The sequence below is a fragment of the Malaclemys terrapin genome, chromosome 1, assembly GCF_027887155.1.
Source record: "Malaclemys terrapin pileata isolate rMalTer1 chromosome 1, rMalTer1.hap1, whole genome shotgun sequence".
Lineage (NCBI taxonomy): Eukaryota > Metazoa > Chordata > Testudines > Emydidae > Malaclemys > Malaclemys terrapin.
In genome coordinates this window covers 147,766,044-147,780,430 of record NC_071505.1, presented here as the reverse complement: position 1 = coordinate 147,780,430, position 14,387 = coordinate 147,766,044, and the positions used below count along the sequence as shown (strand labels likewise).

General features: G+C 45.0%; 1 protein-coding gene and 1 long non-coding RNA gene across 3 annotated transcripts in view; one reads left to right on the top strand and one right to left on the bottom strand.

Annotated features, from left to right (window-relative positions):
- The window catches only part of LOC128844900 (uncharacterized), a 106,830-nt gene extending 99,806 nt beyond the window's left edge, over positions 1–7,024 (bottom strand). Inside the window, exon 1 of the long non-coding RNA XR_008446546.1 lies at positions 788–7,024. This is a non-coding gene — a long non-coding RNA (uncharacterized LOC128844900). The remainder of the gene's footprint in view (positions 1–787) is intronic.
- Positions 335–10,831, top strand: NDUFB4 (NADH:ubiquinone oxidoreductase subunit B4). 2 transcript variants are annotated; one of them, XM_054043013.1, is made up of 3 exons: positions 335–592; positions 8,130–8,230; positions 10,287–10,831. In XM_054043013.1, the coding sequence occupies exons 1-3, from the start codon at positions 395–397 to the stop codon at positions 10,477–10,479; spliced, it is 492 nt and encodes a 163-aa protein (XP_053898988.1). In that variant the 5' UTR covers positions 335–394; the 3' UTR covers positions 10,480–10,831. The 2 variants fall into 2 exon arrangements, with proteins under 2 accessions (XP_053898988.1, XP_053898996.1); XM_054043021.1 differs by having other exon boundaries at positions 348–592; positions 8,130–8,276; positions 10,287–10,473.
- Positions 10,832–14,387: the final 3,556 nt, after the last annotated feature.

Below are 14,387 nucleotides of genomic sequence, written 5' to 3'. Positions count from 1 at the left end.
GGAACCAGAGGGCAAAGAAACAACAACAGCCGCTGTTACCGGGCCGCTTGCATCAGCAGAGCTCAAAGCGCCTCCCAGCCTGTCGGGGGAGCGGCTCAGAAGGGGCCTGAGGCGCCGCTCACACCCTGGCAGGGCCCGGGCTCTCCCAACGCCCGGCCGGCGGGGGGGCGGGGACCGTCCCGGCGCTGGGGCGTTCGCTGCCGCGCTCCCCACGCAGGCCCAGCACCAGGGCAGGAACCCAGTGTCCTGCCCCCCCCCGCAGCGCGAGGCCAGGCGTCACTTAGTAACCATAGCAACAAGCCGTGCCGCGCGCGCCTCCCCCCTGCGCAGCCAGTACTTCCGGGGTACAGGTCGCTTCCGCTCTTAGGCGGTGCAGGCGGCTCTCCGAAAAAAAATGGCGGAGCCCTCTTCCCGCTCGACCTTCAGCTACCGGCCGGCCCCCCTGGCCTCGCTGCCCCGGGAGCTTGACCCGAACGAGTACAATGAGCCCCCGGAGAAGCGCCAGGCCCAGGCGGAGCGTCTGGCGCTCCGCGCCCGCCTCAAGCGCCAGTACCAGACGCAGCTCAACGACCCGCACCATACGCAGCTGATCGTGAGTCCGGCCCGGCCGCGCCCCGCCCCGCCCCGGGGAAGGGTCCCAGCGGGGGGAGGTTCCGGCTGCCCTGAGCCCCGGGGGTCGGCGGGGGCTCGTTGCTGCCCGCCCCTGGGGGTGCGCTGGGACGGGACCCGCCGTGAGGCTGCAGCCCGGCCTCTGCCCGCGACCGCCCTGCAGCATTAACCCGCCTACCTCGGCGGCAGGGCGGCCTCAGCCTCCCCGCAAAGCTGCTCCAGCTTGATCTCTGTCAGAGTCCGTGGGGGAGCAAGTGTCACATCCTGGGGCCCAGAGCGCCCCGCGGCGCCCACCTGCCCTGCGTGTGTGTAACGTGGAGGGGGGGGGAACTTCCTTCCGAAACAGTGTCCTGAAGTGGGGCCGTGGTTCCCGCCGCTCTCACTGGTACCTTGTGCCCTGATCTGTGTGGCATGTCCATGCTCTGAGGGCACTCTGCCTTTGCGCCTTTGGTGGCTGCCAGCAGGGCTGCCGTGTGCTGACTAGCAAGACATACCACAGTCCTCACCCGAATAGATTGAAGAGATGGTCTAAGCACAGACGAGGCATCACTGTTACTAAAGGTGTGAGATTGCACCAGTTTAGCAAAAGAACTGCTAGACTGATGTAAAACTTCACACTCACTTAGCTAAATCAGCACAACACTACAACTTTAGTTGAACTGGAGCAAATCTGTGTGGAGAGCAAGCCCCAGGCTCTGTCAGCTGTGCTATTAAAAGCAGCCTAGGTGCAACCATGTCAGGCCCATTGTAGCTTTCATCAGTTCCTATTTTAGACTTTGACAGTCTCCTGAACTGTCAATCCACTATGTCCAACAAAGCCATCAACCCATTCCTGCAGTGTTCTATCCTGGAGGAGCTATGGCCCCTTCTTTAGATGAGATTACTAAGGCCATTGAGCAGCTGTCCACAGGCAAGTCTCCAGGCCCTGACAGCATTCCACTGGAAGTACACATGTAGAGGTGCCCACCTGATCAGGAAACTCACTAGCCTTTTCAAGACTATATGGGAACAGGGTACCTTGCCTAAGGAATATAAGGATGCTTTCATAGTCCATCCATACAAAAGGAAGGGACAATCTTTGTGGAATTTCACTGCTGTTTATAGCATGGAAGATCCTTGCACAGATTGTCCTCAACAGGCTCATCTCTCACCTAGTGCACTTGGTGAATCCAGAGTCACAGTGTGGCTTTCATGCTGGCCATGGCAGCATGGACATGATTTTTGCAGCCTGACAAATGTGGGAGATGGCTCAGGAACAGACCTATGACCTTTGGCGTGGTGAATCACGAGAGCATATGGAAACTCCTTCATAAATTTGGTTGCCCAGAGAAGACTGTTGCTGTCATCCATTCATTTCATGATGACCGGGTGATGGCATGTTGGAATTCATCAGAAGCCTTCCATGTCACCTATGGCACCAAACAGTGGCCCAAGTCCTCTTTGCTATTGTCTTTTCAGCCACGCTTGTGTTCGCATTCCAGGACCTTGACCGAAGTGTACATATCTGGTTCAGATTGGATGGGGGTCTAGCCAATCTACAGTGACTCAGGGCCCGCACCAAGGTCATCAAACAGCTCCTGTTTGTTGATGACTGTGCCCTCATTGCAGACATGCTGATGGACATTCAACTTATCGTGGACCACTTTATCTATGTCTCAGAATGCTTCAGTTTCACCCTCAGCCTGAAAAAGATGGAGATTATGTACCAGCCAGCATCACAAGTGCCATGATCCCCTCATCACAACTGACAACACACCCCTCAGCTAACTCAGGAAATTCTGATGCCTGGGTAGCACACTTTCCAGCAACACCATGTTGGACAATGAGATCACTCAGCATCTGGCAAAGGTCAGCCTGGCATTTTGCAGGCTCTGGAGCGAGCATGGAGTCTGCCTCAGAACCAAGATCAAAATCTACCCCACTGTTGTACTCACCTAACTCCTTTATGGCTGCAAGACGTGGATGCTCTACAGGCACCACATCAAACAGCTGGAAAGCTTCCACCTTGATCACCTGAGATCCACCTGTAACATCAAGTTGGCAAGACAGAATCCCCAATACTGAAGTCCTGGAGAGGTGCCAAATCCCTGGCATCAAGATCATGCTCATCGGGGCTCAACTTCACTGAGTCAGACACGTGGTCTGCATGGAGGTTTCCCATATACCAAAAGCAATGCTGTACAGCCAACTGAGCATAGGAGCCCACTCTAAGGGTCAGCCCATCCTCAGATATAAAGACACCTTGAAGGCCAACCTCAAAGCATGCAAGATAGACATTAAAACCTGGAAACTTGTTGAGCTGGACAGACCCAGATGGAGAGGTCTGTGCCATGAGCCTATGTTCCATTCTGAGGAATGGTGTGTGAAGTGTCTGCAGGAGAAAAGAACACGTCATGAGGACACGCCTATAACTCTTCCCCCTGACAATAATTACACTTGTAAGACCTGCAACTGCATTTGCAAATTCAGGATTAGACTTGCTTCCTATTGAAGAGCCATAAAAATAAATAAAGCCAGAACTCAAGTCAGCAGTAGCTGAACACTTATCCGTCAAAGCAATGGGAGAATCCATCCCTTTTAGGCAGAGCCTAAATCTGTCCTGGCACAGGAAAGGGCTGTCTCAAGTTCACTCATTACCTCATCTCTCGTGAACTCAAGGAGACGTGGAGACTGCCTCTTAAGCCTCATTCATGTTTTTATTTTTAGAGGCAGAATAGTCAAGAAGCTAAGGTGTAGGACAGGGAATAATCAGACCTGTGTTCTCTTCCTAGCAAAGCCTGTTGATCCTTTGTGTGACCTTGGCCATGTCAGTGCACCACTTTGTTGTAGTTTAAGTGGACAAAACAAATGTAGAGGGAATGAATGACTAGTCCAGTGCTATAGAGCTGGTGTCTGAGCAGAGGCTAGAACACTAGTTATTGACTTCCAGTGGACTGTTCTATCCTCTAGGTGATTTGTCTCCTTCAATAATATCCTTTGCAATAAGAGTGAGGGTTAAAATGATAAACTGTTTTTCATTGGCTATATATCATAAACCACATAAATACACAGCTTTTACTTAGCTGTATAAATGTGAACTAATGAATCCTCAGAGCCCCTTTGTGGAGTAAGCTGCCTCTTTATGAATGAGCTTTAACAAAAAATCAATTTTAAAATAGTTCTCTGGTTTATATATAAATCACGCCTGCAATGTTGGGAATTGAAACCCCAAAGGGGAACTAACAAGTTTAGCTTCATCCTCTGATGCTGAGAGAAGTGAAATAAGGTAAATGCATTTATAGTGAAAAGTCAGTTGGACTTTAATTTTTTCTTAGTTTTAAGTAGAATTCTCATTTCCCAGGTAAGGCTGACTTAGGGTTGGCAAGCCAGTCAGTTGATTGCCTATTATTTGATTACTGTCAAATATTGTCAGATACATCAGGTCATTCTTGTTGGGATAAGTGGTGGTCTACCTTTTTGGTTGCATCATGGTGCTATTTGTTAGCAAGCCTACTTAAATGTCATCTTCAGTCTCTTTACTACATACTAATGACACCTGTTGTGGGAGCAGGGGGGGGAAGGTAAACTGAAAGTTGAGCCTCTTGAATTGCTATAATCTTCTAGAACAAACACGCATACAGTGTGTATCTTTGTGTATATCAGGCCACCACTGTACATGGCGGTTTACAAAGCACATTGAACAAGTTAAGCAGTGTCCCTGCCCCAAAGAGCCAGCACTCTAAAGTGATTAGACAAACATACAGAAATTAAATCAAGACGGGAATGGGGGAAGGAAAGGAGGGTTCAGAGTCATTAAAACTTCTCCTGCACCAGATGCACAGCCAGTAAGTCTCTCCCTTAATAAACAAAAGTATCACTGCTATTAAACCCCCCACGCACCTCCCTCATCCTGAGCAAAGCAAACAATCCACAATAAACGCCCACATAAATAAATCCCTCCTCCTCCCCTTTCAACAACTACAGCATCCCCTTTATAACGCCATGTATCCCCAGCCAAACCTTGCTGATGTGAAAAATTCTATGCTAATGAGGGGGTGAGACATCACATGGCTGTAGAGGCCCCTCTTTTCCTGTTCTGATTCTCCTCCTGCTATTGCTTATGAGTCTGCTGTGTTTGCTGCAGGGAGGGGCTGTGTGCTCCTTCCCCCTCAATGTAATCTTGGAGTCTGTAAGACTTGAGGGGAGGGGGCAGCATACCTGGAAACATTTTGATTAGCTGCAGTCTTCTGTAACTGCAGCAATTAGAAACCAATTTGAATGGCTACTGCTTGACGGAAATACAAGATGCTTCAGAATTTAGAGAGCATTCCATAAGGACACCTCTACCCTGATATAACACAAATTCAGATATAATGTAGTAAAGCAGTGCTCCGGGGGGAGCGGGACTGCGCACTCCGGCAGATCAAAGCAAGTTCAATCTAACGCGGTTTCACCTATAATGCAGTAAGATTTTTTTGGGCTCCCAAGGACTGCGTTCTATCGGGGTAGAGGTGTAGTAAGATATTAGTAACAGTGACATCATTTATTATTCAGAGGTGGGGAAAGCCAAAACCATTTGTATGGAAATTTTTCACTAGACGTGAACATGGGGAAAACTGTTAAAGCTAAGAGCAAGTTCTTTTCTTCTGAGTATGACACACAGAATGGAGAAACATTGGTTGAATTATTGTGATGTTTGTCCAGCTGCTGTTGAAGATAAACTGTTAGACTAACAGCAAGAAAGGGAAAACTGGTGTACATCAAAATTTGTTTCCTTTTATGTATTCTGCTTCATCTTCAGTAGCAGCAGCATGATGCATGGAGTCTGTAGATGATAGTGAAGTTAATTCCATTAATTCATCTTCTAATAAACAAAAATTGTTGTTCAGTCTGCTTCATCATTGAAAATTCCTACTCCTAGAAAGTCTTCAGATGTTCGTCAAATTGGTATTGAGGTTTTTTAATAGAAAATATATACCCAATGTGTTGCTGACCAGTTAAAAAATATACTTAATGAATTGGGTCAATAAATAATGCACCTAATATGAAAACTACTTGGGCTTTGTTGATAAATATGTATCCACACCTTCTGTGTTATGGATGTGCTGCCTGTACAATGTAGCTTTTCATTGGTGATACTGAAGATCTGAAATTTTCATCCGCACAGACATGCGTCTGATGAAGTGGGCATTCACCCACGAAAGTTCATGCTCCAATACATCTGTTCATCTATAAGGTGCCACAGGACTCTTTGTTGCTTTTTACAGATCCAGACTAAAATGGCTACTCCTCTGATATCTGCACATAGTAAGCCTTGTCATAATCTACTTCTATTAAAAGTCTCAAAGATCTTCATGTAAGCAAGAGGGCTCTTCAATCAGCTGCTGTTGAAGAAGGAGTAATTGGGTTTCAACCCCAAGTAATCCGTACTGAGTTTCTTGATGACTGTCTTTTGGATGCCAAACTCAAAACTATTTGAACTGTAGCTCAGTCTCTGCAGAATACAGAAAATGATACACTGCTAAACTGTGTGATGCCAAGAACAGTTTCAGAATGTTAAGGAACTTATTTGTAAGTGGACTGTGTTCAGTTGTGTGACAGCTGAAAAGAAGAAAATAGACAAAATAAATATCACAGAAAAAACAAGTGATCACTCACATACATAATGCTGCTTACCTTCTTGATCTGCGCTTCCAGGGCCAAGAGCTTTCTGATGATCAATTTGATTCAGCTTGTGACGTAGTGATTGTGCAAATTTTAAAGGCTATATAAATGGACAAACAGTTCTAATGGAGGTAGCAAATTATAAAGCAAGAATCAGCCTGTTCAGTTATAAAACAATGTCGAGTGCAGTCCCAGAAGTTGAATCAAAACAGCTGCTCCTTCATCATAGTGGAGAGGGTTGTCCTCCTTGAACTCTAAGTACAGTGGCAGAAATGCTGAACACTTCTGTGTACGACTGCATGTGAGGAATGAAATTGGTCGGTTTGAAAATCATCCATTCAACAACCAGAAATAGACTGAAAACCTTCACTGCTGGGAAGCTGGTGACCGTGTATCACAATTTAATATTAGAAGAGAAAAGAGCAGATGAAGAGGAAGAAGAAGCAGTTGAGGCTGACAAAGGAAAAAGATAACAAAGAGCAAGATGCTTGAAGAGTTGGCCTGCTGCCTGCCTTGCATAAGTGCAGTTAAAAGTGACTCTCTTATAGGTGCTGTTTGTTTTATTTCTGTTTTAACTTAATTTCTTCTGTAACTGTTCATAGTGTTCACATTTAAATGCTAATTTACCATTGCTAAAAAGGTAATTATTTTTACATGGTTTTTAGAAATTAATTTCATTTTGGCATTTTTCTGAGTTAAAATAACTGTTTAACTTATATGTTGTAATTAGGCATAAGTATCTAACTAATGGTAATCCTATTGGAGACTATGAAGTCTGACTCCTTTTTGTTACTGTTCTAATAAACTACTGCAGGGGTCAGCAACCTTTCAGAAGTGGTGTGCCGAGTCTTCATTTATTCATTCTAATTAAAGGTTTCGCGTGCCGGTAATACATTTTAATGTTTTTAGAAGGTCTCTTTCTATAAGTCTATATTATATAACTAAACTATTGTATGTAAAGTAAACAAGGTTTTCAAAATGTTTAAGTGTCATTTAAAAATAAATTAAAATGCTGATCTTATGCCACCAGCCTGCTCAGCTCGCTGCCAGCCTGGGGTTCTGTTCACCTAGGCCGGCAGTGGGCTGAGCAGGGCCTGCAGCCGGGACCCCAGACCTGGGGGGGTGTTGGTGTTTCAGGGATCAGGGCAGAGGGCTGGGGGTGTTGGGGGGTGCAGGGCAGAAGGCAGGCTGTGGGGGAGTTCAAGAGTCAGGATAGAAGGCTGGGGGGGGGTTCAGGGCAGAAGGCTGGGTGTGTGTTGGGGTGGGGGGGTTCAGGGCAGAGGGCTGGGAGGTGTGGAGGGTGCAGGGCAGAAGGCTGGGGTGCTTGGCTCATGGGGGTGCTCCCAGCCCCCTGCCCTGAGCGGCTCATGGCAGGGGGCTGGAAGGGATATGCCCTGTTCCACCCCCTTCCCCCAGGCTCCATCCCTACCTCTCTTTGCATCCTCTACGGAGCTGTCTGCACGCTGCCGCTCTTCCCCCTCCCCCTCGCTAGGGCCATCAGCTGATTGGCGCAGGGAAGGAGAGGAGGAGGGGCAGGAAAGCACCACGCTGGGGGAAGAAGCGGGGGACGGGGGAAGCTTGGCTGCCACAGAACCAAGCTTCTGCCTCCTTCCCCCTCAGGGGAGAGCGGTGGACGGGGGGGCTGAGTGGGGCTGGGGGCCGGGACCGCGGCAGGGAGCTGCGTGCCACTCAAAATCGGCTCGCGTGCCGTAGGTTGCCAACCCCTGAACTAGTGCGTTAAAATATTTTACCATTTTTGACATTGACTGACCAACTGACTAATTGTTTTTGGATTAGTCAAATGTCCAACCTTAAGCTTGCTAATGTTCATGGTTCTGCAACTTAACATTGTTCACTGTGCATTGCCTTCAATTTAGGAGGACCCTGCCATGAACCGTTGGACCTATGCTAGAACGTACAACATTTACCCCAATTTCCGGCCCACTCCCAAGACTTCCCTGTTGGGTGCGTTGTCTGGGTTAGTACCCTTTTTCTTCTGGTGGTATGTCCTCAAAGCTGACAGGGTAAGTTTGTTGACTAGGCATGTACAACTTTAATAAAAACAAAGCTATAATATATGTGCCTACATGCAGGAGTAGCTGAGTAGAACACCTGTTCCTGAGGGTGGAAAACTAGTGCGGGAGGAGTACCCCAAAGCAGTAGGGACTGATTGCAAAGCCACCTTCTAAGAGTGCTGTCTTATGCCCGCAGATGTGGGTGATTTTTGTTTGGCCACAGAAGCTAGTTTTTCTTCTGTTGTAAGAGGGCTCTTAATATCATTTATGTAAGCAAACTGCAAGAGAGACTTGAGAATAATTAGCAGCTAATTGAGTTTTTAGAAAATCTATTGTTATCTGTCAATTCATAGATGACGGAGCTGGCAAGGACCTTCTGGACCACTCATTCATAAGTTTCCTCTCTCTCATGAAATAATTTAGGAATGGACTCTCTGTTAGTCTGATTTTTTTGAGATGCTACCTTAATCCCTCTCTTGTAGAGTGACCAGATAGCAAGTGTGAAAAATCAGGACAGGGGTGGGGGGTAATAGGTGCCTGTATAAGAAAAAGCCCCAAAAATCAGGACTGTCCCTATAAAATCGGGACATCTGGTCACTCTACTTCTCTTGCCTCCTAAAATTTGGCATTATAAAATTCTGACCAGTGTTAGAACACTTCCAATATGTTCAGTTTTTTGGGAAAGTGATATCTAATGTTTAATCAAAGCTGCCACTGATATGAAAAGCTGTTGCGTATCTTAAAAAAGGAAATAAAACCCTGATTGACCTGTCGAATCACTGATTGGGAAGAAGTGCCAATTTAAATTACTCATAATTTTTTTTTAAAGGGACAGTATCTTGTAGATGGAGTCCAAAATACGGAATTTAAGTTTTTACAACGAGGAATCTGGTGGCACCTTCAAGACTAACAGATTTATTTGGGCATCTGAAGAAGTGGGTTTTTTTACCCACGAAAGCTTATGTTCAAATAAATCTGTTAGTCTTGAAGGTGCCACCGGACTCCTCATTGTTTTTGTGGATACAGACTAACATGGCTACCCCTCTGATACTAAGTTTTTCCAGAACCTGTTGGTGGATTGTTGTGTAACTTCAAACACTTTTTGGTTGAATGTGAACATCCCCTGCAGTGTCTTGCAATCCAAATGCTTCAGCATTGGCCAGGCACAAGAAAACTGGAATATGAAATTGGCTGAATATAATTGAAGTCTGCATATGCTAACGGGATATTTAGAGCTTTCAACTTAACCCACAGAACTATTGTGTGATAATCTCACCAGTTCCTTTATGGAGGGAGGGAGCAAATTACCCCCTTTTTCCAAAGTACTAAGGGTGTAAACACCAAGATTGGAGGTGATTGGTTCTGGTTACTTAGATTGTCCCTACCCCAAAAAATTGACAGTCTCTGTGGTCTGTGTTTGTACTGCACATAGCACAGTGGGGTCCTGGTCCATGACTGGGACTCCTGGTTGCTAACACAATATAAATAATAAGGTGGTGCAAGGTAACATAATGCGGGTGAAAAGTGGACAAAGAAAAATGTAGGTAGAACATAGTGATTTTTTTTTTTTCCTGACAGTGAAATATATTAAACTGTGGGTTATTCACACAAGTGAAGGGGTGGAAGCCCCATCAAGTTAAGATGTTTTAAATTAGTCAAGACAAAGCCCTGGCGACAATACATTATAGGGAACAGTCCTCACTGGCTAATGGAAGTGGGATGGATGTGCCTTAATAGAGGTTTATTCCATCTCTGTCCATCACTTTATTTGAGGGGATTAGCTACACAGCTGCTTCTGCCATTGGATGTTTTGCATTTCTGGCTTATGTGCACAGGTGAAGGACAGGATATTTTTGTCCTCACAGCTGTTTCTAGAGCGCTGTTTAATTGGTGCTGTCTCTAGCTTCTGTGCTTAAGAACTTGTGAGCTCTTTCTCCTTGAAGATCAGTCTGTCATGGAGCAAATCTTTTTTCTTTTCACGGGATAGTGATTTTTGTTTGTTTTTCCTCCTCAATACAGGATCGTAAAGAGAAACTTATTCAGGAAGGCAAGGACAAGCGACCATTCGCTCTTACTTTCTAAGTTCCTGGGAATTGGATGTTGCAGTGCTGCTGTTGGGCTATTCATAGAAAGTGCTGTGTATTGTACATTGATGAAAAGACTAATCCTCTATCAAAATAAACTTTATATTATTACAGTCATAGGATCATGACTTACTGTAGAATCTTCTTGTCTAACACTGAAACCAATCAGATTACAGACAGAATGTGTACAGGAATTTTAAAAAGACATTAATTTGTGCCCTTGGATGCATGTTCAGAGTTTCCATCTAATCCATGAGAGCCACATGCCTGTATCTAAGAGTAGCCTCAGGATGAATTTTAAAATTTATAGCAGGCTAAAGCATCAAGTAGGTCCAAGAAATGATCTGAGTGGCTGTCTTGTTGTGTTTTCAGAATTTGTCTTGGACTCAGTTTAGTTATGTAGCTGTATTCACTCTAATCGAATATTGGGCAACTTCTAATTTCATATTTTGAATAATTCATTAAATGGGCTGAGAAGGTTAGAAAGCTGCCTGGCTTCTTTCTCTCAGAGCAGCCAGCCTCACATTAAACCAACTCAGATTAATTTTCCATTTTTTTCACAGTAAAACAGAAACCTGTACTCTGGTAAACTTCTCAATGATTTCATGGGATCTCTTCCAACCTAAGGATTGCTGGATCCAACTCAGTATGAGCTCAGAGCTTTCACATTTTGGCCAACCACACTTTCTCATTCATGGGAACCCCTGAATTAGTGAGACAGGAAATAAGATGTGGGTTCTAGTCCCATTTGCCATTGACTCACTGTATGATCTTGGGCAAGTCATTTCACCTCTGCTCATTTTTACGGAAGGTTAAAGAGGACACATCGTGAGGGTTTTGCGAACAAATATGTGCAAAGTCTTTTTAAAATCTGTGGCTAAAGGTGCTGTTTCAAAAGCAAAGAGCTTAGTTACAGGGCATGCTGAGAAAAATAAGTGGGCTTTTGTGGCCTTTTGCTTCCCTACATTGTGGACGTAAAAGGCCTGAAAATGGTGTCTTTTCTGCTTATTCTTTACATTAGAAATACAGGTCTAATTGGCCCTGGATGACTTGAAAACTAATAAGACTATGAAATCACAAATACTGAGTGAGTGAAAATTGAGAGGAATTGACTTTTTATAACTTAGTTTTTTTGTTTGGCCTCTAAATGCTATCACCACAGTCTAAACAACAGAAAACACCTATTTGATTTAAACACCTGAGAGAAGTCTCCCTTCATATAAAGGGTGAAAATTCTCCCAGTCCACTTGAGACCTCCAAGAGGCCCTACAGCGATGTTCTTGATATTACTAAGGTAAAACACAAGCAAGAACACACTTGTGCTGCTGCTTCCAGCAAGAGAGCAAGTCCCTCGCAGTCTCCTTTGCCAGAAGTGGCTGAACATGCTGACTTCTCTCCCTTTCCTGCTCCTGTTACATAGCATTCATGTGTCAAAATCCTGCTCTTCTGAGATTTGTATTATTTCCCATTTTGACATAGGTGAAATCTGTGCTCTTCCTCACTAATTAGCAGGCACTGGAGCTGTTCAGCAGCTATGCAGAGCTGTAGCCTGTCTTTGATCTGCTCCTTAGTTTATTCTCTCTCACCCAGCTCCCTCCTATGTTCTCCAGGTACGTTAAATAAAGCAAATGCAGATCATTCTCTTTCCACAACAGATTCACCCTCTCAAATGACATCACAAAATACAACTGTGGGTCAGTGAAAGGAAAGGCATGAATGCGTGAAGAAAGTGGTATTTAGGGAAAGAAATAATTGCCCACAATGCTTGTTTGAGCATGCTAAATGAACCACCACCTGCTGCCACAAACTGATATGATCTCTCAGGACCAGTTTCCTCAGCTAATGGGGCCTTGGGTTACCACACATGTAAATTCTCCCTTGCAGCTGTATTTGTTTTGTACAAATTGTTCAGTAGGGGTTGCAGAAGAATAGGGAGCATTTCCAATTGGTTTGCGAATACATATGCCTTAGCCTCTCTGCGTAGCTCAGAGGGAATGAGGTTACTCCCCATTAACTGGAGTTTGGTGCTTGGAGCTAGTCTGGCCTGTTTCTTCTTTCTCATTATTTTCAGAGTTCTCCAGGCTGCCTTTTCTGTTGCTTGTGAGGAGCACACTGTGCTGCCAGAGCTGAGTTGTTGCTTGGCTGCGGTTCAGGTGGAGATATTTCTTAGAAAAGATAATATTTCCAATCAGAAATTTGGGGAGGAGAGTGAGCAAGTGTAAAAACCCTTGTTGCATGCATAATTTGCACATAACTCCCAGTGTCAGCTATAGAGATGTGCCTATAGCAGGAGAGTTTCAAGCAGGCAAATAGTCTATGGTTCTCATGGGTTATCCCCCCAATGAGAAAACAAAAACTTGCCCTTCAATCCCTAGGGCATTTTGGTTTAGGGTGTATCTATGCTTGAAAGTTAATGTTGATTAAGGGAGGGTGTGAATTTAAAGTACAATAGCAATTCCTGAACAATGCCATGTGTGGACACTTATTTGAGAACAAAAGTGCCTTGTTCCTAGCTTAATTCACTTTCAAAATTAATTTGGAACAGATCCATCTGTAGACAAGCCCTTAGCTTCACCCTGGGCCAGTTCAATGAATTGAATCCCTCTGGCAGATTGATTGTTGGTAAACAGCCTCTTCGGAGTTTTCTATTTTAGCACAAGTGCTGCATGGTGGATATTACATAATACTCTGCATGTACAAAACATATTCTAACCAAACATCTTGTACAGGGTCAAGCCCATTGTTGGCAGTGACTAAACACAAAAAACCCTAGGTGTCCTGATGCCAAATCCTGTGCTCTATGCACTAAACTATTTACATTTCTCTTTCCCTCTTCTGGCAAATAAGTTGTGATATGCTTCTGCCCCTTTTCTCAAAGTAAGGTGTGTAAATTATTGCTGACAAGGGCGCTTGTGCAACTGCTTCAATCCCAGATATGTGCCCTGGACTCTCCTCGTGCTCTAGTGGACTCAACAAATAAGGCCTTGTCTACATAGGAAAATTGTACTGATTTAACTAAATTGGTTTAGAAATGGATTTAAATGGGTACAGCCTCTTGTGGGGGCACTCATTTGGTCTGAATGTGCTATAGTAATTGGTAAAGAATCAAGCTAAGCTGATATAAGGTCCTCCTCACAAAGCAATGGGGAGTCAAGGTTGTAACAACCATATTAAAAACCTTATCCAATAAAGGGGTGGGGCTTGAATCTGGGGTGTTCCACATTCTGGGTGAGTTCCCTAGTCACTAGGCTAAGGGAACTCTTCTTTTTTTCCTCCCCCCACCACCTGTTTTGTGTGGAGTTAGCCTCTGAGCATGCCTACCTGATCACACCCTGCATGCAGTTTAGGTGGCCGAACACTTATCCCTCCTCCAATTCATGAATTGCTCTGAGGCTTGGGCAAGAGAGACACCTGGATGCCTAGAGAGAGGCAGCAGTGCATGGGCCCAGTGGCAGAAACTTATGTGCTTATGGAACTTTGCCTGCAAAAATTCAGGCATTGAGTGAGTTTGGCTGCTGCTGAACCCTATAGATGCCTAAAGAGTTTTGTGCAGCACAGTGGGGCCTAGAACTGAGATTTACGTGCCTAGGTTGCTTTATGGATCCCATTCTTAGTGTTGACAAACCCAGACAGAAGTTGCAGGGAAATGATAATGTATTAGTAAGTGCTGAAGATTGGGCTGTGTGTCATTGGAAGGGTAACCTTCCCTTGATTGACAGTAGGTCTGCTGGATTTAAGACCGGACCTGGCTAGCTCCTCTAACTCCTATTTATTCTTACCCTCTCGCTGAAAGATCATTTCTGGAGTATTGTTTAATAAATCGTTGCTCCTGAGCATCCCCGTGTGAAAGATGTGTCATATTTTCATGAGTGTCCTGAGAGGAAGTCTACCACTATCTCACTTCAGTAGAAGGCACCGATTTCACACCACACCACCTGCTGGGGGAGCCCCATGGCATGGGCACTGCAGCTCTTACACTTTAATTGGATACTTGAAAGCTCAGAACTGTGGTGCGATTCAAGGCTAGATACGCAGG

Coding starts and splice junctions, on each gene's coding strand:
- NDUFB4 (XM_054043013.1), top strand. CDS start 395: ATGGCGGAGCCCTCTTCCCGCTCGACCTTCAGCTACCGGCCGGCCCCC. Junction 593..8,129: donor CGCACCATACGCAGCTGATC/GTGAGTCCGGCC, acceptor CCTTCAATTTAG/GAGGACCCTGCCATGAACCG. Junction 8,231..10,286: donor CTGTTGGGTGCGTTGTCTGG/GTTAGTACCCTT, acceptor TCCTCAATACAG/GATCGTAAAGAGAAACTTAT.